Genomic DNA, 24,024 nt, shown 5'->3' on the forward strand with positions numbered 1-24,024 from the left:
GCCGGCCGGCAGCCTAGACCAGCCGAGACCGCGGTGGAAGGGGGAAGGGGCTGGCCCGCTTTGGCATGGCTTTTGTGCTCGCAGCGCGTTGCGTGTTGCCGCCGCGGCCCGGCTAGACAGCTAGTCAGACGGACAGACGGACGGACCCACCGTTTACTGGTGACCAGCGACTCGCGAATGCTCTCCGCCGCGTCCCGACCCGACCGTCCAGACTCCCCGACCCACAGCCGCCCGGGCCACAGTTTATGCTTTGAAGCGTGACTCGGCACGAATGTCGACACACGACGAAGAAAATAGATTTGTTTGCAAGTCATCGGTCTTCGGCAACTTTTGCCATGTCCACGACTATCGAGAATTTTGCGCTGAGCGTGTTTGATAAGGGCAGGTTCAATAATTGCAAAGCACAGATATTTTTATCATTTTTATTCATTTTTTCGAAGTTTTGGAAGTCTGATATACAGGCAACTATACTTCATAGAGGTAACTCTGGATCAGTCACTTGGTCATATGGCATGGTAACTTGGGTTGCATTACAAAAAGTAGCATTCCTAAATAATAATTTATACAACTAAACGCTCTCAAATGGTGTCGTGAACAAATAAATACACTTTGACACATACGATAAAACATGAAAAAAATGAATGACGTCTCTTGCTGACTACAGCTTTGATTCTGTATACACAGCAAATGTTTCGAAAATGATTCTTTATGACAAAAAAAACACACACAAAAACAACACAATGGTGTCATAGAAAAATAAATTAGATGAAAATGGAACCCCTTACAACTGAATGGAAACCACTGTCTCGAGTCTCTGAGATTCGTGAAAGGACAATGGCGACGCTCCACAGCGCTTAAAATGTGGGCGTGTCGTTTGAGGATGACGAGAAGGTTGCAGGCGTGCATTGTGCCTGGCTGCGGGACAGAGGTCGCGACAATTTGAGCAAAATTCGAGTGGCTCCCGCGAATGGCGAATCACAGATGAGACCGGGGCGCAGGCTGGTGGTGCCTTACTGGCCGAGAGGGTCGAGAGGCAGCACGTCAGTGAGGAACGAACAGGTCGCCCAAGGTCACGTCGAGTCCAGGCTACAGATTCGACGTCGCCTTGGGCCGTGTCTCTGACTGGGGTGGCTCAAAGTGGCGAGGCTGTGGGCCGGCCCCGTGCCCCGGTCTTGGAAGGGGCAGTACAATGTTTGGCTCGGGGGAGGACTTATTTGTGGTACACGGTGTAGGGGGTGAGGGCCTTGCCGTACACGGGCACGGAGGTGTGCACGCGCGCGACGTCCTGCACGGCCGTCTTGAAGACGGCGGGCTGGTTCACGGCCAGGCGGTGGATCTTGGTGAAGGGCTCCACGACGTCGATCTGGAACGGAGAGCGGTGGGGGTCAGAACGAGTCAGTTCAGGCGGGCAGAAGAAGCGGGCGCCTGCCGCGTAGGCAACACTTTGCACCGCTGTGCGTTCGATGCTGCTGCTGGCCTACCTGGCAGGCGCGCTGAAGCCTGACTCCGAAGTGGTTGCGTCGCCCTGTCTCTCTCACACTCAAGCGGCGTCTCGCACTGGTGCGCGCTGGTGCTAGAGAGACAGAGCGACGAAACGCTCTCCACTCACCTCCTGCAGGGTCTCGATGGGCCTGGACACGACGACGCGGCGGGTCTGCACGCGCTCGTTGGTGGGCTCGGCGTGCTCGGGGGCGGGCGTGGCGGACAGCACGCGCGCGCGGACCTGGCCGGAGTCGCCGACGGAGGCGGACGCGGGGCCGGAGCGGGCGGAGCCGACCTCAGCAACGCCACCCTGGAGCAGGAGGAATTCGTGTTGCACCTAGAGGGAGCCGTGTTTGAGAGTCGGCGCTCTGGAGTGGGACTCGGGGAGGGACCGGGATGGAGTCGTTAGAATAGGGGACGGCCTTTAGCCAAGGGGCTCCCGTCCTGGTCCCGCGGGGCGTGAACCCGGCCTACCTGGGCGGTGAGCAGCTCGATGAGACGCTGCTGGTTCTGCTGGCTCTGCTCGGGGCTCAGGTTGCGCAGGGAGGGCACCACGTCGGCGGCGGAGCGGGGCGCGGGGGCGGGGATGAGGCTCTCGATGGAGGCGGGCAGGCCCAGGGAGCGGGACTCGACGACGGGGGCGGGCTGGCGGGGGCAGGGGCGGCGGCGGCGGCGGCGAGGGCGCGGCCGGCGGGGGTGGGGGCGGACGCGGACGCGAAGCGGGCCTCGGTCTGGCCGATGGGCTGGCTGGCGTGGGCCTGCGCGAGGTGGCGCTGGCGCGCGGCCAGGTTCTCGGCGTCCTGCCTCTGCTGCTGCTGCTGCTGCACGAGCTGCGCCATGCGGGCCTGCAGCTGCTGGCGCTGGGCCTCCAGGGCCTCGCCCTCAGCCTGCAGCTGCCTCAGCGCGGGGGAGGAGCCGAACTGGCGGAGGAGGTCCTCGGGGGTGGGGATGGCGCGGGCCTGGGGGGCGGGGGCGGCGGCGGCGGGCTGCTGCTGGGCGGGGGCGGCAGAGCGAGCGGCGACGATCTCGGGGTTGGACACCTGCAGGAGTGGTTCAGGTAAGTCAGCGTCGTCTTCCAGTGAACAGAGTAACAGCGACTGCAGTGTGAAGTCGTTGAATACCTCAATGCTGTCGTCCTGCTGGGACTGGTCGTCCTGCTGGGGCTGCTGCTCGAACTGCTGCTGGGGCTGCTCCTGGGGCTGTTCCTGGGGCTGCTGTTCCTGGGGCTGGTCAAGCTGGGGCTGCTCCTGAGGCTGCTGCTCCTGGGGCTGCTGCTCAGCCTGCTCGGGCTGCTGGGGCTCGGCCTGGGCCTCCTGGCCGGGGTACTGCTGCACGGGGTACTGCTGGACGGGGGCGGCGACGATGGGGGCGGCGGCCAGGGTGGGGTAGCCGTGGTACGCGGGGTAGGCGGGGTAGGCGGCGACGGCGGGGGCCAGCACCTGTTTCGCAACGTCATTAACTCGTGACCCCAGTCCCAGAGTTCATTGCCGGATCGCGAAAACTGCTAAATGGCCAGGCGAACGGGGCCAAGGCCACGACCAAGCCCTCACGCTTCCAAACGGATTCGGTTAAAACTCGCAATAAATTGGTTTTAAAACTGTCTCGTTTAGCTGCTGCAGCTTCGTGACGGGTCAAGACACTGACCTTGGCGTGGGCGAGGACGGGGGCGGCGGCGGAGACGACGGTCTCGCCCTTCTGGGTCTTGGACAGGGGCTGGTCGAGCTCCACCAGGGCGGAGCCAGCGGGACGGACCACCACGCGCTCCTCGATGTCGTAGAACTGCTTCTGGATAGCAGGGCGACGAATCTGGGCACGAAACGACGGGCGGGTGTTCAAAGAACCGTTGTGATCGTTCACTGGTTTTGAGGAAAGTCCGAGTTTTGCAAGCATATCTTAATGTTGCCGGGTGGCGGCTGCTGTACCTGGAAGCGGCGGGTGGCGACGGCGGGCTTGGCGACGTCGACCAGCTTCTGCACGACGCCGGCGGTGGCCTCCAGACGGGTGTAGGGCACGTCCTGGACGGCGGGCACGTGGTGGACCGTGGGCACGGCGGCGTAGCCCACGGAGGCGGTCTTGACGTGGGGGGCGGCGTAAGCCACCGGGGCCACAGCCTGGGCGGCGTACACACCTGGAACAGGCCGTCATACGTTACAGACAAGTCACAAAAATAAAGTAATTTTATGCAGTTCATGCGCGTTTCGACTAACGCTTACCGTGCGCGACGGGGGCGGCGTACGCAGCGGGGGCGGCGTAGGCAGCGGGGGCGGCGTAGGCAGCGGGGGCGGCGTAGGCAGCGGGGGCGGCGTAGGCTGCGGGGGCGGTGTAGGCGACGGGGCCGGCGGCGAGGCCCGCGGGGGCGGGTCCCTCCAGGTAGGTGACGCCCGCGGGGTTCGTGAAGGGCATGCGCACGGAGAAGTGGCCTCCGAGCACGGCCTGCAGCTGCAGCGCAGCCATCACCAGCATGGCCGCCTTCATGGCTGCCAACACACGACGAGCATGAGCACACTGCGAGGATCCACGTGGCGGTCGCCGACGCCGATCGCGCGAACCCGCCACAATTCAACCGAAATTAAAGGGTCCCACGCGTGGCAGCCACGTGGGTGTCCGTCTGCACGTCGTCGCCGGCGTGAAACGCGATGATGGCCGCGCCGCCGTGTCGGTCTGAGGCCGACGCGCCGAAAGGTCGCCGTCGTGTCGCGCGATGCACGTCGACGATTTGCATGGCGGGCAATGCGGTGTGAGGATGCAAGGACTCAAGGACGCGTTTCGCTCGAAAACGCAGACGAGTGGTGTCACTTTTTGTAAGGCACGTAAATGGCAACGCGTTGGGAGTGTCGACGAAATAAATCGTGCATCACAGTTACAGTTTTCCTATCTCATACTTAATTTAAGTCTCATGGCACTACGTAATAATAACGGTCTCAGTATTTGTCTTCAACCATCCCTAGTTTGGTTTGAACCGCAAAATAAAAATCTAGAAATTTTGCATTTGTAAAAAAGAAACCGTTTCAGGCGAACCTCTATAAACTATTCTTGATGATAACTTAGTTCAATACGCTCCGATTGACTTGCAGAAGACACGAAAAAATATGCACACCGCGACTGTTTTTGCACTGGCTTTAGCACTGCACTGGTTGCCGTCACACACATTCGCACACGAGCACACACACACACAGAGGCACTTGTTGGTAATCCACTGGTAAGCCGCACTGTCCCCTCACCTGGAGGCGTCGAGGGGTAATCCAAAGTCTGCAAAGGCCGGGACGGTGCGTCCAAATGTGGCCGGCCCCTCCAGGCCGCTCGGCTTTTATAGCGTCGGCCCGGTCCTGCCCCACCGTGCCCCGCCCCGCCCTGGAAGCGCTGCTGGAGGCTGCTGGAGCCCACCGGGGGAGGGGCGGTGTTGGCGGTGTTGGGGTGGGCGCCCTCGGCGGGGAAGTAGAAGTAGGGCGGAGTCGAAAAGGGGGAGGGGGTGGGCGTCCTCTGTCCGGCCTGCCCGCCTTCCACCGCCTTGCCCACCGGACCCACCGGACCCACCGGACCCACCACGTACGTGTGCCGTGTCCCTGTGCCGCCCCGCCGCCCCGCCATGGCGCGCCACCTCCCCCTCCCCCGACAAATCCATTTGTGTGAAAAACACGCTTGTCGCTGGAGGCGCGCTGCCCGACGCGCGTGCCCTGCTGGGTGCTGCACACGGGCGGGCACCCCCCCCCCCTCCCCGCGCGGCCCGCTGAACTTGAAAGGTCCAGATCCGGTAGCGATAACATTCATCCCGGCCGGTCGGCCCGCCGCGGTGCAGACAGTCCAGCAACGCCCCGGCCGAATAAGACATTGGGGCTTGATTTGGCCGAAAAGGGAGCAACATGAAAATGAAAATGCAGCGGTGCGCGTGAGGGGAGGGAGGGGGGGGATATCTCACTTCGATGCGGGTCGCTCGAGATAATGGCCAGACACGTGGGAGGGGGTAAAAATGCGCGGCCAAAATCTTGGACCGCCGCCACCCCGTGACGAAACAGCATCTGGCTGCACCGACTCTGCCGCGCATCTCGGCCTTATTTGTCCAGGATAACGAACGACGGTCTTACTAAAGCCGGCTCGTGCAACCGCCGTCGTGCGCGCGCCGAACAGACTAAATACTTGAGCCGGCCGATGACGTCCTCCCGGACACCTCGCAGAGTCCTCGCGGGAGTCCTCGGCGGGAGTCCTCGCAGAGGTGCTCAAGGACCCCATGTAGCAGTAATGGAGGCACGCAATGTTTACTCTGCAAATCGCCCCCCCCCTCTCCCCCGCCGGTAATTGATTCCAACAGTTTTACCAACTGTAACGACGTTGCCGTAGTTACCGGGCAGCAGGTGGCCAACGGATTCTGGAGGTGCTGTTGACTCAGTGCGTGGCGTGGCGTGCCCTGCCCTGCCCTCGGAGCAAGGTCACGGGTCAGTGTAATTAGTGTACACGGGACAAGAATTCGCCACGGAGCGGGAAGGAAAAAAAATCCGTCTGGGACAAGTCGCTGTTTTGTCGATGCAGTGTGTGAGTGCATTCTCGAACCCACGCGCAATTAATTTCGCGCCACGGTCAAGGTGAACACTTCTGCTGATTAAGCGTGTGAGGACTTTCTAGTAGTTGATTTTCGGTAGCCGAAGTCTCTCCCTTGTCAGTCGAATTAAAAGCCGCGACGCGGAAGGCCGTATTTGTCCAGTCCTCACGAAATAATCCCGACTAGGCATTAAAACGGGCGCTTTATGCCGAGCCCGAGGCGGTTCGGGTATTTAATTATCACCAGGACAGCCGGCCGAGCCATTCGGCGCTTGTTCTAGTTGGCCCTGCCGCGGCGCTGCTGCTGCGGGCCAAAGGACGTCGGCATCCGCCCACTCCTCCGTCCAGCTTTGTTTCCGCTCCGTCCGGAATCCGGGGCCCGGCCGGCGCAGCCCGGCGCAGCAGCCTGCACACGCGGTTTTGTTTGATCAGGGGCAAGGTCAGAATGCGTGCCCGGCCCGGCGGCCCGGCCCTGTCTGGAGCCGCCACTGCTAGCCCCGGGTCCCCGAGGACGGCGAGGCCCTAAAGTCGACCTGGCTCCGCCTTTGTGGAGGGAATTCCTGATTCCGCTGGTCACGCCGCCGCCGCGCGCATGCGCAGTGCACTGCAACGCGATGGTTTCGAACATGAGTGTTTAAACGACCGCGCGCGTCAAGTCCCGACACTAATCGAGAGTGACGAGATGGACGCCCACCAGGCCCACCAGACGGCCCACCGCTAGGCCCGCCAGGCCCACCAGGCCCGCCACCGCGGGGCGCTAGGCTGCGTGGAGCAGGCGCCGCCCTACGGTAATCACTCATCCCGCCACCGCTCTGTCTCTCCCGCACTCACGCCGCTCTCCGCGCGCGCGCGAGGGAGACAGAGTGCTGCTTGGAATCACTCCTAGGGACCCGACGCGACCCGCCGGCCGGCCGGAATGGCTGACACGCCTGACACGTCGCCGACACGGCCTCGTCGTCCGAAGTGTTGACTCGGACGTTCGGGGCATTCGTCTTTTCGGGGCAGCGGCTCCCCAATGAGTTGTTAGCGGACGGGCCATAAATAATGCGCCGGATGATTGCCACTGTGCAGTCCGGTATCAGCCCAGGGAAGCATCGACCTGCATAGTAATGTGTCTATCTAGGACAAAAATATTTAAAATATTTAAAGGATTGAGAGGTTAAGACTAAAAAGTTCCATTAATATGATGAGACAAAAGGGCAAAACTCAGAAAGCGGCGTGCATCTTCTTTGGGTGCACGCTTTGAGCGAAAAGCGTTGACAACGTGGAATGTGGACGCCCTGCACCGGTTTGACAGACCGCCCGGCCACAGGCCACAGGCCGGCAGGGCCCGATTCCTTGAGCGATACGCGATACACTTATCATGGCGCGTGGAGTTGACTTGACCCTGGAGCCATAAACTGGGCCATTTTACATTCGAGCCAGTCGGACACTCCATCCGATCGAACCGCGCGCCTCGGCGGCCGGCCCGGGTCCTAGCCGCCGCGAAGCCGCCGTGAAGCTGCGATGGAACTGAGAAGTGTTTCCCAATGGTCTTTGTCCGCCAAAAAGGCTGCTCCGTGCGGCGCCGTGCGGTGCCCGATGGTATGACTAGCAGGGCAGCACTCCCCCGCACGGTCCGCGCCACTGCCACCCAGTCCCGCGTGGCCCGTGTCCGTACGCACTCTGACCAACGTGACGAAATTTTTGTCTCGCCGACGGTGTCGCTGTGACTCAGCCAGACTGGGCGCGCGAAATCGAGAGCTATCGGCGGCAATCTGCGTCGAGTAGAGGACACGTCGATCAGTCGAAAGGCGTGTTTCATATTTCGTTCTTCATTGTTTTCAAGTTGCCACATAACTAAGCAAAAGGGGCACTCACTCGCTATTTTTTGTGGACAGAGAATAAAAATATCTACAAATGTTGTGTTATTTGATGCTTCTTGTAGCATTCATTTTACCCGCCATCACTTGCAGTCTTGCCAACATTAATGTTGTGGCAATGGTCCATTTGACGCATTGGTCAGAACGGTCAGAAATGTGTAAACATTCCCCGTGACCCACAAGTCGGCCAGAACGGTCCTCCCGCCGGGAGATGACGCATCGCTTGTGCGGAGCCCCGCCCGGGTGATTAGGTCGTCAGGCCTTTCGACTCTGATAGATTCTGCGACATAATGTGGACAGGCAACACCAGGGCAACGCCTGGGCAGCGCCTGGCCAACGCCCCGGAGGCGGTCAGTGAGTCTGACGGAGAAGCGTGGACAGCTCGGAGAGAGAGGAGATAGTTTTATATGCTAATTGGGTGATGGCAGAAGTAAATTGGTCCAGGTTTGGCTAGTTTCTTGTTATTTTTTTGGCATACGCGAAAAAGGTGGAAGTTTATGCATTGTTGCCCGGGTGTAACGGTGTTCCGAATTGACCGCGTCAGCTTCATTCCTCACTCACCGATGGAGACTGTCGACCGCTCCTTTGTCTAACAGTGTTCTGAGTCGCAACGCCGTGAGGCACTGTGCACGCAAGGCGGGACTCCACGCCGCGCGGCACGCCACGCCAGATCGCATGGCTCGGCCAGGCTGACCGGTTCGGTAATGATCTAATTCCCTTTATCCCGTTGTTTTCCGACCGCCAAGGTCAAAGGCTGCAGCGCCACCGCCATTTCGTGCGTCCAACTCTGCCTGGACGCATCCGACACCACGAGGAGGCCTCCGCTGCACTCGAAACTCGAAGTCGATCGCCGAGGCGGTGTGACTTGTCCTCACCGTCGATTCGAAGGCGCCAGCCAAATGGCATGTAAAAACACGGCATTTTAATCAAGGGGCATTCCGACTGCTTTTATCCCTTGTATCGCCTGCTGCTCGAGTTGCTGGAGCAGGTATTCGTCCAAAAAAGAACGCGTCTGAGGGCCGCGGCGACTTCCTCGTATGCACCGGTGTTGCTGTGCCTCACCTGCGTCCAAGTCTCCTGCATTTTCGACCGCCGCTCCCGTCGGGCCTTTCAACGTAGTTCCAAAACGCGCCGTTATTTTTAGCGCGCGGGGCGCCTGTCGGGAGTGACGTGGTTGTCGCGGAGGACCGGCTTAGCAATAATAACAGTGGGCTGGTCCTAAAGCCAAAGCAAGCAGCTGCCGCGCCAAGGACGGGAGGGAAGTGTCGGGGCGTGGCGTGGCGGGGCGTGCGGGCAGACCGCAGCCACGCACAATAATAATCGGGCCGTCCCCACGTACGCGTCGTTACCACGGTTACCGCCCCTGGACGGGAAGGATGCACGTCGATCAGGCTTGACACGCGTCCGTCTGGGCCGGACCCGGCCGGACGTCGGACGTGCACATGCAAAGGAGACTGGCCGCATCCGTCAAGGGTGAGAGCGGGAGTGTTTCGGTGCGCGAAACGGAGGCATTTGACGCTGCTCGGCGTTTTGTCGCGAAACGGGGGCATTTGACGCTGCTCGGCGTGAAACGGGGGCATTTGACCCTGCTCGGCGTTTTGGCGCGAAACGGGGGCTTTTGACGCTGCTCGGTGTTTTGGCGCGAAACGGAGGCATTTGACGCTGCTCGGCGTTTCGGCGCGAAACGGAGGCATTTGACCCCGCTGGGCGTTTTGGCGCGAAAGGGAAGCATTTGACGCTGCTCAGCGTTTCAGCGCGGTGCGACGCGTGAGGAGGTGCCGTTTCCGTCGACGTGGGCACGGCAGCACGGCCGGCACGGCCACTCCGATCCCAGCGCCGTCGTAAAAGGGCACGCGCCAGGGCCACTCAGATTCGGCCGCCGCCACCGCCGCCGTCTCGAGTGCCGCGCCTCGTTTTGCGGTTCGCCGCGCACAGACAGGACCGCGGAAATGCCGCGGCATTCAAACGTCTATCGGCAATAAGTCTTATCAGGCCGTCTACATCTGTCCACCATGTGAGTGAGTGAGTGAGTGAGTGAGTGAGTGAGTGAGTGAGTGAGTGTTCCCCTCTCTTTCCACAGGTTATACGCGTGTTATTGAATGCCTGTGAAGGCGCGAAGCAAAGCACCGCGACTGGTCATTAGGCAAACGAACATGCACGTCAAATTAGCAGCACGGTGGTGTGGCTGGCCCAGAGAAACGACGCCGTTAATACGACTGCCGAATCCATCTTCCAAGAACCATTTTCGTTCGTTGTGATGAGACGAAAATGACGAAAATGGCCTGACGGGACTTGGTTTGTGTGAATTGGATGAATAAAAGTGTAGCCCCTTTCTGAAAGCGCAACGGCGCGCACCGCCGACGCTGCCTTGATTAATTGTCCAGAGGGACGGACGGACGGACAGACAGACAGACGGACGGACAGATTCGGCACTCGGCCCGATGGCCGATACCAAAACGGACTATCACGCTTACCGTATCGGAACTTGCAGCGCTGGGTGCGCCGCCCGCTGTCAGTAAATATCCTCCATCTTGCGAAACGCATTGTTATTTATTTATTTATTTTCATTTTGTTTTCCACTTTTGTATTTCCTTTGCCGAGGCCGCGCGGTGCACACCGTTTACCTCCATGGCTATCGACTTGTTCGCCGGAATCGCAATTGGATTCCAATTTAGTTATGCGTGCAGAAGCAGACGGCACAGTGCACTTCCAGATTGTTCGGATTGTCACAATCTGAAAGTTAGTGGATAATTATTAGGTTCTTGTGGCCACAATGGGTCTCTCATTCACATTCGAGTGACGGGGATATCGGAAGAAATACTTGTCGTCCTATCAGGGAACCCGTGTCCCTACGTGAATGTGTAATCGGGCCCTGGCCAGGCACAAACGTTCTTGTCGCACCCAGAGTCCAGTGTCGCACCCACCACGGCCAGGGCCGACCCACGCGCCTGGTGCATTCGAAAATAAACGAAAATAACAAGGGCAAAAACGGCAGCCGGCCGAGGCGCGAACCCGCGACCTTGTACGGCAGCATCGATGCAGACCTTCGGCGACCTTCTGGCCGGTGGCGTGGAAGATGCATGGCTGTGTAGCAGGGTCGGGGTGCGCAAGCGAGGGCAGGCAGGCCAGGCCGGTACTGCCGGCAATACATACCATCAATCAATTCCTCGTTTCAAAGTGATCACATTAGAGGCCGCAGGAAGCAAATCAACCTGCGACAATAGCCGAATCACAATTTTCCTTATTTATGTGGGGTCCGGTGTGGCACAAGCGTTGTTCAGAACTCGTGTAATGAGAAACTCCCAAGCCTTTCAGCCAGATCCTGAAGGATGTCCACTTCCCTCTTTCGCCTGCTCCACGAAAACAAAGCCAATTTCTTCCTCCTTTTCCCCGTCTCCCTCACGAGTCGTCAGGCAGGTGCTCCTGTCGGGTGCTGCGGCTTGCGGCCCGGCGGCCCAGCGTCCTTGAGGTGCATACTGACCCTCGCTCGGTTCTGCATCGGATTCCCTTCCGATGTGCGAGCGGGTCTCGGAACGTGTCTCGAAACGTGTGCGAAGGGACGCAGGCCGGCGGCGTCGGGACCAGAGCGCGTTGTCGTCGTCTTGTTGGCGTTGACGGGCAGCTCGTGTCTGCTCGACTTGGTCGCTCTGTCTCGCCCTGCGAGTGCGAGAGAGACTGTTCGGCCTGCAGTAGTCCAAACGGAAATGGAATGTGTGACGCACGGCCGATGCGATCGCCGCCTGGAAACCATTATGAGCCTCAAATCGACTCGCCGTCCGGGAAGAACGGCGTAACTTGCACCATTCGCCCATTCCACTTACACTGCTGCAGCCACGGCCACCCAAATGCAAAAGGGTGTGGTGTTTTACGGTGGCGTGGAAGGGCGCGCCCTTGGAGGGCCGGGCCACGGCTGGGCCGGCCGAAGGGAACAAGACTTACTTACACAAGTAAAAAGGACGAAGCGCTTTCCGGAGGTAATCACCGGCCACTTCTTGTGGAAGGGCGGCAATTCAATTGGACGAGACAGCCGCAGAATGCTCGCCGGTGTGGCAACGGCTGGGTGTTGACGCCGGACTGTCGTGGGTTCAAACACTGGCGGTCGTTACTTTTTTGCAGCTTGAATGGAGCCTCTGATTGCCCATTGCTATGGTGGCCTGCTGTTCAGGAACGTCCGGCAACTGTTCCCATCAGAAAACGGGAAAAAAATAAAGTTGTTGAGGGGTATTGTATTAGTGCAAATGTTGCCGTCAAATTGGGCCGGGATTGCAGTGTGCTCGGGTGCATCTTCTGCCCGGAAGAAGTCCCCCTGCGGGTGCCCGCCTCCACCTCCGGGTACCTGCCGTCCCGTCGGCCACTGCCGCGGTGCTGTATGGGCGACTCCGGGTCCAGGCCGTCGCCGTGGCGGTCCACCGGAGGTACAAGTCCGGAGGCCCGCGCGCCGATACGTGGCATGGCGTGCCGAGGCGTGCCGAGCCCGACGCACTGGGTTGGGCAGGGCAAGCCAAGTGGGGCAAGGTCAGTTCGGAATCCGGAGCCCGGACTGGGGCCCGGCCGGCGTCATCGGAGGGACCTGGGAGAGCATTTAGAGGGCTGCATGCGCGGAGGCGGCGTCTGGGAGAGAGACGAGACTGGAACTGGAGTGACACGCTTGCTGAGAAGCCATCAACCACAAAACGTTTCCCATAACCTTTAAGAGTGTCCATTTTACCGATTTTTTTTCGCCTTGATTGGTATACATGACGCGTGAGGCTGCCCCGTTTTTCTAGCGGTGTACTTTATTGCTCGCTGTAAATTGATGCGGACGGAGACAGATTGTGCGTAGGGTTTTAATTCGAGCTGACACGATCGCTGCTGCGGCTCCGAACGGAAATAAAAACAAAAGCATCGCAGTCGGGGAGCCGCGCCAATGCCCATGCGAATTTCTTCTGGCGTCGCCTCCGTGAATAATAATACAAACACGGGACTGACATGCACCTGACCGAGGCAGCGGCGTGCGGGCGGGGCAGACAGCACGCGTGTACGCTGTAGGGGGTCCCGTTCGTCCTTTCGGGCAGTCTTTTATTCATTACAGGCAACGAGCAAGTGCATTCATTCATTCATTCATTCATTCATTCATTCATTCATTCATTCATTCATTCATTCATTCATTCATTCATTCATTCATTCATTCATTCATTCATTCATTCATTCATTCATTCATTCATTCATTCATTCTGCGATAGTCGCATTGATTCATGGATTCGCCCAGCAGCACGCTGACAGTTTCTCGAGAGTGCCTACAAGGTAAAAACGTTATCGGTGCTTCCTGGGCGGGGCCGTGGCGGTGCCGGGCGGGTCGCGGGCGGCCCGTGGGTGTGGTGCACCCACTCAGGAGGTCACACAGAGGATTTCCTTGTGCGATATTTTCGGTTCGTGCTCGGCATATTCTGGTATCCCCTGCAGGGATCCGATCGCTAGTGGCGGCGCGGTTAACGCCGCGTGAGCCAGATAGGCCCGCCCGCTCCAGATGGACACAAACGCACACTCGGAACCGCACACTCCCGCGCAGCCGCACACACTCCCCCTCTCTCTCACACGCGCGGTGTGGGACACGCCCGCATCAGCAGAAGGTCGCTGCCCGCGGGAGTTCGGCAGTTTCTAAGCGCCGCTGGAGTGCTCTTGTTTGGGGCGGCTGCGCCGTGGCTGATCGAACCGCTGCAGTTTGTTCTTTATCGAGTTGTCAAGGTCAAGTTGAAGTCGAACTGCCGACGACATCGGGGCCGGCCACAGGTCTATGTGGCAGTTTCCGAATTCTGCGAAGTCCTGAGCAGACAGTTCTGCGCTGGTCCTTGTTTTTCTAGGGCTGCTGCAGGACCGGGAGGGGAGTCCGGCTGCCTTAGCCAGAGGCGGGCGGCGGCCCGGCAGGCCCGGCAGCCACAATAGACATTGTGTAACGGATCAGGTGCGGGCTGTTAATGGCCCCTGCTTTAAATTCGTGTGTGCGAATAGCATGTGGCTGCTGCGCGTGTGTGCTGGTGTGAGTGTGTGTGCCTTACTGTCCGGACCGAGCCTGATCCGCTGCCGCTCTGTTCGTTTCGCGGTCCACAATAATAAGCAGCGCGCGTTGGTTTATTTTTTTATCTTTAACTTCCAAATCAAGACAGGAATCGTTTCTCAATACTCGTCGGGAAAAGTAGCTGTTTTTTATTTCTTCCATATTTTATCATGCCGTGCCCGCTCTTGAGTCCAGGTGCACAAATTTCTAGTGCCAAATGAGCTGTCATAATTTGTGTAATTCGAGACGAAAAAGTACAACTGAGTTTTTAAGGTTTTAGTGGGTCAGGTTGGATTCGACTCGGTTAGGCGAGGTTAGGCGAGGTTAGGATCGGTCGTTCCACCCTGCCCCTATTCCTTTGACGCCCTCTGTATAGATGTGTAGATGGACTCGTTAGCCGCCCGCGGCGACCACACTGCTAGATCACTAACCCGGCGACATCGCCACTGTAACGAACGGAACGGAAGGCCTAAAGGACTCGTTGGAGGCGAGGTTTCTCGCAGGCGGCGTTAGGCGGCGTCCTTCGGGACCGGAGGCGGGAGGCAGCGGCCTCACTTGACTTCCGAGCATGACCTGCTCCACGGTCTAGTCCGGCACGGCACGATTTGAGTCCCCAGAGTGCGTGCGATTGAAGGAAGCTGGGCGGGCATAGTGCTCAGGGCATGACACAGGGGGAACAGGCCATCAGCCGCCAAGGCTCTCACGGCTCTTATACTTTTTGTTCCTTGCTGGCTCCACTGCCTCCACTCCAGCCGGCCGGTTCATTTGCTGACCGGAACCACATCGTAAATTTGGCGCGTTCGCGTGCGAAATGCGTCTGTCACTTTGGCCTTCTTTTTCCCCCCAGCTCACGAGCTGCACGGCCGGGGATTTCGGCGTCCACGCGCCGCGCCCTGTTCATGTTGCCAATTACATAAATCGGGACGTTCAGAGCGAGTTTCCAAATACGGCATACTCTGTCAATTTATTAGTTTTTTGGACAATTTTTCGGTGTGTTGCATGTGTGTCTTTTCGCAGTGTAGGTGGCCGGTGCAGCGAGGAGGGCCATATCGCATCGCGTGCTCCGAAACGATGATTACTAGGATTCACTTTTCGCCTCTCAATGCCAGTCGATTTGAACGTCCGGCCGCCCGGCCCGCCCGGCCCGACTCCGAACTGACCCGCCGAGCGAAAGGTGTAGAGTGTGTGGCACGGCACGGCAGGGCACGGCGCGGCAGGTCCACACGGCCGTGGCGTCTCGCGGGGACACCCCCCCCCCCCCCTCCCTCTTTCACGCCACGCCTCGTTTCCAGGGACGAGTGGAGCGTACCGGGTGCCTTCGATCATCCACTGTTTCGTTTTCCTTTATTTTCATCGCACTCGGATAAATGCACGTTGGTGCGACACGTTCTGGGGTAATAGTGGACCGGCTTAAGCGTCCGAGAAAAACGAAAAGTCCTGTAGAGACCACCCACCCTTGCTAAAAGGTTAGTGGATAACGAACTCATAGAAGCTCCGGGGGAACCCATAGATGTCTGGCATTTGAACTCATATAAAGTTGCTGTCAGCCCCGATGCCTTTCCTAGGCACCTTCCTGTTGGGTTTCTACTATAATGCACAACGGATGCAGATCGATCTTGGAATCAGCACTGACTCCAGACGGCTGCCCTATCATAATTAAAATCTCAATCACGCTCGCAAAGGCTAAACCAATGCGGCACAGCTGTTCGCGATGTATGTATGTCCGAAATTAAATTAAATTTCGACTTTGACCGTGACAGCACTCGCTGGACACAGCCGTTGGGTTGTGTCGTCTCATGGTCGGTCTGCACGCGGCGCATGCACACACCGCAACGCACGCACACACACTCGCACCTTCTGAAATGAAACAGATGGATATCAATATTCGTGTTCTGTCACGCCTCGCGAAAATGATCGCGAAACTTCTCGTCTGTGACGGATTGGTCTACTACTACTGGGCAGACCTGGTTCGCTGCGGCGCGGCTGACTCAATTTCGTCGAGTCTTTGCTCCTTTTATCTTCGTATGAAATTTTAAAAAAATTTATTTTCTTTTGACAGTCAAAAGGCGCTTCTATGGAGTACATAGAGCGTGTTAAGATTTTAGTAAACGCCGCAAGCAGTGCGATCGAACCGCTGTCCCTGATCTTGCCCTCGGACTTGAGATCGTCGACTGGTCCCGTGTAATATGTATCGATGCGGCTATCAAATGCGCCATGAATCACTGAATGGGTGTCCCCACTAACACACTCACACATACTCACACCGACACACCTACACACACACAAGCCACGAATGAGCGTTAATTACTTGGCTTGCCCAGCGCCGAATTGAAGGTTCCTCCACGGTTGCGTTATTCTCCCCGATGGCTGGGCCTGGCCGGGCCGGGCATGGCAGCGGGACGAGCGCGGCGGCTAGATTCGGCCGCTCGATTCGGCCAACGCCGGCCGCCCCCCCCCCCCCCCCCCCCCCAAGCCGCCCCAGCGAGCCGTCAAAACGCGGCGTGAGTGACACCAGGCACACCTGCCTAGCTCCGCCTTGCCCGACGGACGCGTTAAGTGAAAAAACGGTTAAGCCGGGCCTTGTGTCAGAATAGATTTTTGACCGAATTCTTGCTGCAAGGAGCTTATGGGTAGCAGCCCTGCCGGTCGCTCCTTCTCTCTCTTTCTCCCTCACACACACTCACGCGCCCACCGGTTTTTGCGATCCGAGACCTCGCCGGTCCAGGACCGGCAGGGCGGTGCGGGGCGGTGTGACATTGAACGTGAGAAAGAGGGACGGGGAGGGGGCAGCAGTGACAACATTTTGATGGATGTGCGTGTAAACTGGTCCCGGTAGCGCAGTCAATGACAACCGCCAGGGACCGCCCAGGCGAGCAGAAGGACGGCGTTTTAATAGCTTGCCGCGCTCACAGCACGTCCCGTTCTGGAAAGCGGGAGCCACCTTTTCCTAAAAACGAGAGCCACCTTTTTCTAAAAACGAGCAAGTAGGTGAAACTGTTGTATTCTATGGGTTTGCGATCCCACAAGTAGTGCAGTTCACCGTTTTAAGGTGTCAGTACGTAATAATCTCCGAACGTCGAAAAAAATTTACCCTAGCTGCTATTCTGGTTGTTACGGGCAACGCACTAAAAGTGCTTGATAGCTGCAATAAGCTAATAAATGCAGTATAATTTGATCACCTTTTTTTCCGTGTCTCTTTTTTTTCAAGTAGTCGGTGTGTTTTTCCGCGCGGGCCTCACCTCACATGATATTAGGCGCGGCTAGGCCTGTCGAGCGGACCCGCCCTGTTAGCACCGCAACACTGTGTCAAGGGTGTCAATAATTGATCGCCGGGATCGGCGACTCCAGTGAGTCCAGCTACCGCCAGCTGCCGCCACTGTTTTGCGACTTCGTCAGTTAAAAAAAAACTTTTAAAAAAGTGATGAAAAGATCGCCGTGATAGTGTGTTACTTAAAATTAAGATGCAAATGCTGCGCGTTGGCCGACTTCTCCCCGAAACGTTGCCCTCTGCGATACGTAAGACGACCCGCCGAAGATGGGTTGCCACTGGTCCACTCCCGGGACGCTGCACCTGATCGACTTTGAGCCCAACCTGCCGGAGGTAGCCTCTGTTATTAGGCTCACGAAGCGAGGGCCACTATTTGGACAGCGAAATGACTTCATTCTGACCCATTCCGCGGCACGATCTTCGCGGCCCACCCGCACGCTCAGCGCACGCTGCCCGGCCGTTGCACAAGCGGCTCCTTTTCCGTTATAATCGCTTCGGGATCTTGAGCGGAATTTCGGGGCTTTTGGAAGGCCCACTTGACAGTCTGTGTTTTATTGCAGTGGCGATCAGTGGCGGCCAAAGATTTCCCGCACCTTCTGCAATCGCCTGCTAGACGAGCGGGGAAAGCGGGACGCGGAAGGATGCAATCTTTGGATAGCGGGCTTCCTAGTTCGACAATTTAGCTGCGGTTTAAGACCCAGATTCTCTGTGAAACCAAGGTCTACAAAACCCCTTTTCGTCGCAGCGGCTGCAAAAGCCCCAAAGTGCCGCTCTGCGTGCGTCGCGTGGTCTAACTCGCCTGTTTAGTCACCGTTGACGCGCATTTACAAATTTGCAATTCATGGATTGCCGTGCAACGCCAACTTCACACTGTTAGCCTCACTTTTAGGCCAATGAATGTTGCACTGGCCCGCTGCCCTGCGGCCATGTTCTGGAGCCGAGCGGCAAGGCCACCGCAGTTTTGTTGTGTGCCTGTCCAAAAGGCCCGAGCAACACCCACGCGTATCCCGAGCACACACACGCACACACATGACGCCCGTCTTGCAAGGTGTCGGCCGCCCTCATCACTGTTATTATCCTTTAGCGCAATAAACTGACAGTGATGTGCGGCCGCCCTCCAACTTGCCTCTCCGCGGCCCGATGGCCCGATGCTGGTGACCTGGATGAAGATGAACCCCGGCCCGGCTGGACGCTGAACCGTCTAGAGCGCGGGCGTCAAATACACAGCTTCAGCGGCCGAAAGAGCATTGCCTTGCCTGCCTCCAGCCTAACCGACCCGGTCGTCAAATGGGTTGCCTGCCTCCACAGGCGAGTCTGGACCAGGCGTCAAATGGGTTGCCTGACTCTTCGGGCGAGACTGGATCAAGCGTCAAATGGGTTGCCTGCCTCAACAGGCGCGACTGGACCGGGCGTCAAATGGGTTACCTGCCTCTCTACTCAAGTGATTGGTCTGGGCGTCAAATGGGTTGCCTGCCTTCACTGGTGTGACTGGACCGGGCGTCAAATGGGTTGCCTGCCTTCACTGGTGTGACTGGACTAGGCGTCAAATGGGTTACCTGCCTCCACTGGTGCGACTGCTCGAAACGTCAAATTAAAATGCCTGACCACGGCCTCGACTTTGAAAGGGAGTGAGAGGGTAATGCTAAGTCAATGAAAAGCAAAGTGAGCTAGAGACTTTTATTCACAAAACAAACATGCACAGTTCGTCGACAAATAGAAAAATCACATAAAAACATTCTGGTTGTGTTCTGTACACATTAAATCCCGATACCACATCAAGCTGCTCTAGTCTTCAGCATGGATGCTGGCGTCGCGATGCGGAGCCGGGTAGGCTGCTGCATGGTCTAATGTGCGCAGGGCACTCTTACTTGCTAAAAACACGGTAACATTCTCCAATATTTACATGGTAAAAAACACACAATTGCATTCATTCTCACATTCACTCATCTCTGCCATTCGCTCGCTGGCGGCGACAACCCGCCAGCTTCACTAAGGTACCGGTATAATTTAAAGAGTCTAAACCTCAAAAAGGTCAAGGTTAAAGCGTTACAAGACAATGAACTGATTACATGGAGTATCGGTAGACCTCCGTCACGTCGCTGGTAGCACCTCACACGCAGGCAAAAGGTACAGGTATACAGGTAACTTGTAAAATGGTAACTCTGTCACACTGAGAAATCCAAGCCCAGGTTTGCTTGTCAAACTCCGGGCAAAAAACAAAACAAACATTATTTAAATATAGTCAGTACGTTCACATCCATTTGGAAGTAGACTGCGAATAAAAGTTGAAGTGCCGCTCATTATTTTTCGCAGAGATAGCACAGGCACAGAGAAGGCATTGGTTTGTTTTTTGGAAGTTGTCCGGGCCCTACAGTGGCTGGGCGTCCTAGTTGCCGCTGCTCCCGAGGCGCACCCCTCTGCTCTGCGCCGCCTGCGCCGCCTGCAGGTACGCGTCCTCCTGCGCTTCGAGGTAGGCCTGTCGCTGGCGGGCGGACAGCCTGGGCGCGGCCTGCGCCTCCTCGTCGGGCACCACGATGGGCGCGAACCTCTGCTGGGCCTGCTGGGCCTGCAGCTGGTAGTCGCCCGCCGCGCTGGAGCGGTAGTACGCGCTGCCCGCGGGGTCGCGGGGGTCCGCCACCGGCGACACGTCGAAGCCGGCGTCGATAAGCTGCTGCAGGTCGGCCTGGGTCAGGGTCTTGGGGCTGGCGGGCAGGCGAACGACGGGCAGGCCGGGCGCGGGCTTGTCGGCCACCTCCTCGCCGGCGGCCAGCAGCTGCTCGATGGTGATGGCGGGCCGGCTGCGCAGCGGCGCGGGCTGGGCCTGGGGCTTGGGGCTGGTGGCCGTGGACACGTAGATGGAGGAGCGCGGCGTGGTGTGCGCCACGGGCTGCGGCGCGGGCCGGGGCGCGGGCTGGCGGACGTACTGCACGCCCTCGCTGGGCTGCTGCTGCTGCGCCACGAGCTGCTGCTGCGCGGCCAGCTGCTGGCGGGCGAGTGCCTGCTGCTCCTGCAGCTGGCGCACCTGCTGCAGGTACAGCTGCGACGGCTGCAGCACGTGCGTGGGCAGCTGCGCGGCCTGCGGCTCGGGCTGCAGCTGCAGCTGGGGCTGGGGCTGCGCGCGGGCGGGCTGCACGGGCAGCGGGGGCGGGCCGCCGGGGGTGGTCTCGCGCAGGTACTGCTCCTCGGCGTTGGCGGCCTGCTGCTGCGCCTGCTGCGCCTCGATCTGGGCCTGCAGCTGCTGCGGGTTGGGCTGCAGCACGAAGCGGGGCTGCGGCGGCGGCGCGTTTTCCTGTTCCTGCTGGCGCTGCACGAAGCGCAGCTCGGCCGGGGTCAGCTCCTGGAAGAATCGTGGGTTAGGGCAGGTTGCGTTGGGTTGCCTTCGGTTAAGAGTCAAGGGGGTTACCCTCGTACCTGGTAGTTGACGAACTGCTGGGGCTGGGGCTGCGGCTGGGGCTGGGGCTGTGGCCTGGGTGCGGGCTGCAGTTGCTGCGGCTGTAGCTGTAGCGGCTGGCGGGCCTGGTACTGCTGGGCAGCCTCCCTCACGAGGCCCAGCTCGGACGCGGGGCCGCCGCTGAGGGCGGCCAGGCCGCGAGACTGCAGTTGCTGGATGTACTGCGGCGAGATGTACTGGGGCTGCGACCAAAAGGCGTCGTTAGGTCAGATCGGGCACTATGCGATCCAGGACGCAGCGAGACTCACCTGCGGAGACTGCACGGCCTGCGGCCCCTGCAGCGCGGCGCGCAGCCTGGCGTCGTGGGCGGAGAAGGCTGGCAGACCGCCGCCCTGCGCGAGCCCGACGGGGACGCCGCCCGGCGGCACGGGGACGCCCTGCGAGTGCTGCGGCGGCTGCGCGCCGGGCCGGTACAGGCCGGCCAGCGCCAGGGGCCCGGCGCGGGGCGGGTCGGTGCCGACGGGGCCGCGCGGCATCAGGAACACGGTCTCCTGGTCGCGGAGCGCCTTGCGCTGGTACTCGGCCTGCAGCGCCGAGTTCTGCCGCGAGATGGCGTTGAGCACGGGGTCACGCGGCCGGAAGGGCCGCGGCTCGCCCGGCGCGGGGAGGAAGCGCTGCGGCGCGCGGTCCAGAGGGCCGCCCGACACCACCCCGGACGGCGTCCTGGAGGCACACAAGGACGTGCGTTATTTTCAAAGGCAACCCCACTTGAAACCCTTCCACAGCCCGGCGCTGTAATGATGTAACGTCGCATGTGCAAGTGCAGTGAGTGTCACCGAGCAGCCGGCCAGCCAGGACAGCCCGCCAGGACAGCCCGCCAGACCCGGCCAGCCCGGCCAGGCCAGGGACGGCGTCTGCGGCCGAAGCGCCGACTTTGCCGCGTTTCCGCTCAAATGGGCGTATCCGGATAACACGTAACAAGTCTGGTTGGCAGCCCGGTCTGTCCCGCCGCGCGCGCAGGCACAGCAGGCACGCCCTACACGTGAGATAGGCCTGAGTACCGAAATCTAATGGCACACCGCTGGCCGTAATGACTTACTTGGCGATGTAGTACTGCTGCACGTCCTGGGGGCCGGCCTGCCCGGGCTGGGGCTCTCCGTTCTGCAGCTGCAGTTGCTGCAGCAGGCTCAGGTACTCTGGCGGGACCTGCACAAGAAGGAGGCGAAGTCTCAAATCTCACGGCTGCTAACAAGGTGACGTTAAAATGGTTTACGCACAAAACCTTCTAAAGTGAGCCGTATAACGCTCAGAACCAAGGCGAAGCCTTGAGTCAACATTCTGCAGCCGTGTGCCAGGCCGTTAAGCGAGTCTCGTATTGCCGCCGCGACCAGTCCGACATCATAAACCGCTTTAAATTTGAGGCTGTACCCCTTACTTTGAGCGCTTCTTACATAGGTACTCGGCGAAATCATTAGACAAAGTCTCCAGCTACAGTAACGTACTCGTTACAGGAGTGACTGAACCGTTTCTTAGTCCTACTGGTGGTCCTACTGGTCCCCAAGGTACCCAAACGACCTGCCCGGCGCCTCGCGAGAATGCGCGGCGTTCAACCGGTTTCAGATCGGCAGCGCCTTACGGAGAGCACCCCGCAATATCCTCCGTGCCACGGCCAAGCCACGGCCAAGCCACGGTCACCCGGATCTCCGTGAGAACAGAACTCCGAGTGTCGCGCAGGTGCACGTCGACCGCCCCGCCACCCCTTCCTGGCGCCACCGCGCGCGCGCCTTGCGACACGCCACTCTAATTGATTGGCAGGCTGCCTGTGTGTCGGGCCGCCCAAACAACCCGAGGGACCCGTCGCAATGCGAACCGCGTAACCTCGTTTATTCCGGGACAATACCCCCTTCTTTTCTCCTCTGGACCAGCCTGGCCATAACCTAACATAACCTCACCTTACCGAAGCTAGCCTCGTTTGGACGGTATCCCTTTCCTCCCTGCCAATCGAACCTAACCTGGCCGACAGCCATTTCGAAGGAGTGACTGTGTTACTGTGTCACTGCCACTCCTCCGAATGGCATGTCCTGGTGGCGAAACTGTACGATCGGCGGCAAGAACACGAAGGCGCGCGCACAATACCGTGTGAGACGACCGTCCCTGAGATCGATTCTCGCGGCACTTTCTCTTTTTTCTCGGCCTGAGTGCGAAACGTATTTAATTTCCACCTCCGAGAGTGTCGGCGCTAAATCATGCAAAAGTGTGCAGCTACCGGTGATTACGGGTCGAGACGATGGGGGTTATAGGACGCTGACCTTTAACCTCCATTGTCCTGAGAGTGTGGCCAGCCTAACCTACAAATTTACGCAATGTACTCCTTGCCGATTTGACATCGTCTCGACGAGCCGACCCCCGCCAAGCCCAGCCCCGTGCTGCGGGCAGTGTAACGTCCTTGCTTTCCACTCCACTTTCCTGCGTGTGTTGACATTCACACAGTTAAGATGTTGCGCGCGGCCGGCGCGGCCCGAGGCGGAAGCCGGCAGCAGCGCGCTGCCCGTTTTGCATCAACATTTTCATTGGCCGACCGGCTGGAAAGTGCACGACGCGGCTGGAACGGCGAATAATAATTATTGCCATTTCGAAAAAAAGGAGAAAAAAAGATTGGCTCGGCCTGTTTGAATGGGTAATCGCCTTGTTGGAGCGTTTCAAAAGTAGACACGCGAAATGAGTGCCGTTTGTCTCCCGATCCAGTTGTTGTCGTGGGCGGTGCGCAGTGCTGCCAACGCACCAACGTGACCGGTAGTTCAATGGACCAGTCCGTTTTCGGGTCACGGCGAAGGCAAGGCCCAGGCCGGGCCAGGCAAGGCCCAGGCAAGGCCCGCGTCCTTGGCAGGTCTGCACGTTAGTTACAGACGGCTTTATGTAACGGCTGAGTGATTTAGAGCAGGCCGTGGGTGTAGGACTCTTAAGCTTATAAGGCGCCGGCTGTGGCTCCAGTGTTTCTTTGGCAGTCGCAGCCGAGCATTGACATGTCAACCGTCTTTACTTCCCGCGCGTGGTGGGCCTGGCGATGCTGGCGGTCATTGGGATAGTGACGGTTGGATACCCACCTCCTTGTTAGAGAAGTCGGCCTCTCCCTCGGTCTGCCGCTTGTCCCTGGAGTCGCCGACCCGCTCCAGCTCCAGCATGATGAGCTCCTTGCCCTCCGTCGCCTCGCCGACGGCCTGCTTCGTGTCGGCCTTCTTGGCCTCCTCGGCGCGGGCGGACTGCGCCACCAACGCCAGCAGCAGCACTGCCGCTGCACCTGCACAGAGGGGATCACGGGGTGAGTGAGGTTATGTGGGTCTCATTCCGCGCTGCGCGTTTCGCCGCTGTGTCTCTCTCCTGAGTGCGAGAGAGACACAGCGGCGGAATCAGGATGCGGGTTACAGATGAACGAGATGCGGCAGAACTCGAGCAG

At 59.0% G+C, this 24,024-nt stretch overlaps 2 protein-coding genes and 1 long non-coding RNA gene across 3 annotated transcripts; all 3 read right to left on the minus strand.

Annotated features, from left to right (window-relative positions):
• Positions 1–407: 407 nt before the first annotated feature.
• On the minus strand, positions 408–2,321 carry LOC117652780. The gene is made up of 4 exons (XM_034397873.1): positions 2,268–2,321; positions 1,957–2,127; positions 1,610–1,792; positions 408–1,363 (listed from the first exon to the last, which is right to left on the minus strand). Exons 1-4 carry the CDS (start codon positions 2,319–2,321, stop codon positions 1,211–1,213), a joined length of 561 nt encoding a protein of 186 aa, XP_034253764.1. The 3' UTR covers positions 408–1,210.
• Positions 2,322–2,757: 436 nt separating this feature from the next.
• On the minus strand, positions 2,758–3,736 carry LOC117652575. Its single transcript, XR_004588172.1, has 4 exons — positions 3,696–3,736; positions 3,405–3,610; positions 3,127–3,288; positions 2,758–2,921 (listed from the first exon to the last, which is right to left on the minus strand). It is a non-coding gene; the product is annotated as an uncharacterized LOC117652575 (long non-coding RNA).
• Positions 3,737–19,565: 15,829 nt separating this feature from the next.
• On the minus strand, positions 19,566–23,752 carry LOC117652781 (transcriptional activator ptaB-like). Its single transcript, XM_034397875.1, has 4 exons — positions 23,675–23,752; positions 20,591–20,812; positions 20,356–20,516; positions 19,566–19,770 (listed from the first exon to the last, which is right to left on the minus strand). The coding sequence occupies exons 1-4, from the start codon at positions 23,750–23,752 to the stop codon at positions 19,566–19,568; spliced, it is 666 nt and encodes a 221-aa protein (XP_034253766.1).
• Positions 23,753–24,024: the final 272 nt, after the last annotated feature.

This window comes from Thrips palmi, unplaced genomic scaffold, assembly GCF_012932325.1.
Source record: "Thrips palmi isolate BJ-2018 unplaced genomic scaffold, TpBJ-2018v1 HiC_scaffold_7, whole genome shotgun sequence".
Classification (NCBI taxonomy): domain Eukaryota; kingdom Metazoa; phylum Arthropoda; class Insecta; order Thysanoptera; family Thripidae; genus Thrips; species Thrips palmi.

Coding starts and splice junctions, on each gene's coding strand:
- LOC117652781 (XM_034397875.1), bottom strand. CDS start 23,752: ATGCTGGAGCTGGAGCGGGTCGGCGACTCCAGGGACAAGCGGCAGACC. Junction 20,813..23,674: donor CCGACTTCTCTAACAAGGAG/GTGGGTATCCAA, acceptor TTTTGGTCGCAG/CCCCAGTACATCTCGCCGCA. Junction 19,771..20,355: donor GCCGCCAACGCCGAGGAGCA/GTACCTGCGCGA, acceptor CTACCGCTCCAG/CGCGGCGGGCGACTACCAGC.
- LOC117652780 (XM_034397873.1), bottom strand. CDS start 2,321: ATGGCGCAGCTCGTGCAGCAGCAGCAGCAGCAGAGGCAGGACGCCGAG. Junction 1,793..1,956: donor TCGAGCTGCTCACCGCCCAG/GTAGGCCGGGTT, acceptor CTCCTGCTCCAG/GGTGGCGTTGCTGAGGTCGG. Junction 1,364..1,609: donor CCATCGAGACCCTGCAGGAG/GTGAGTGGAGAG, acceptor TCTCCGTTCCAG/ATCGACGTCGTGGAGCCCTT.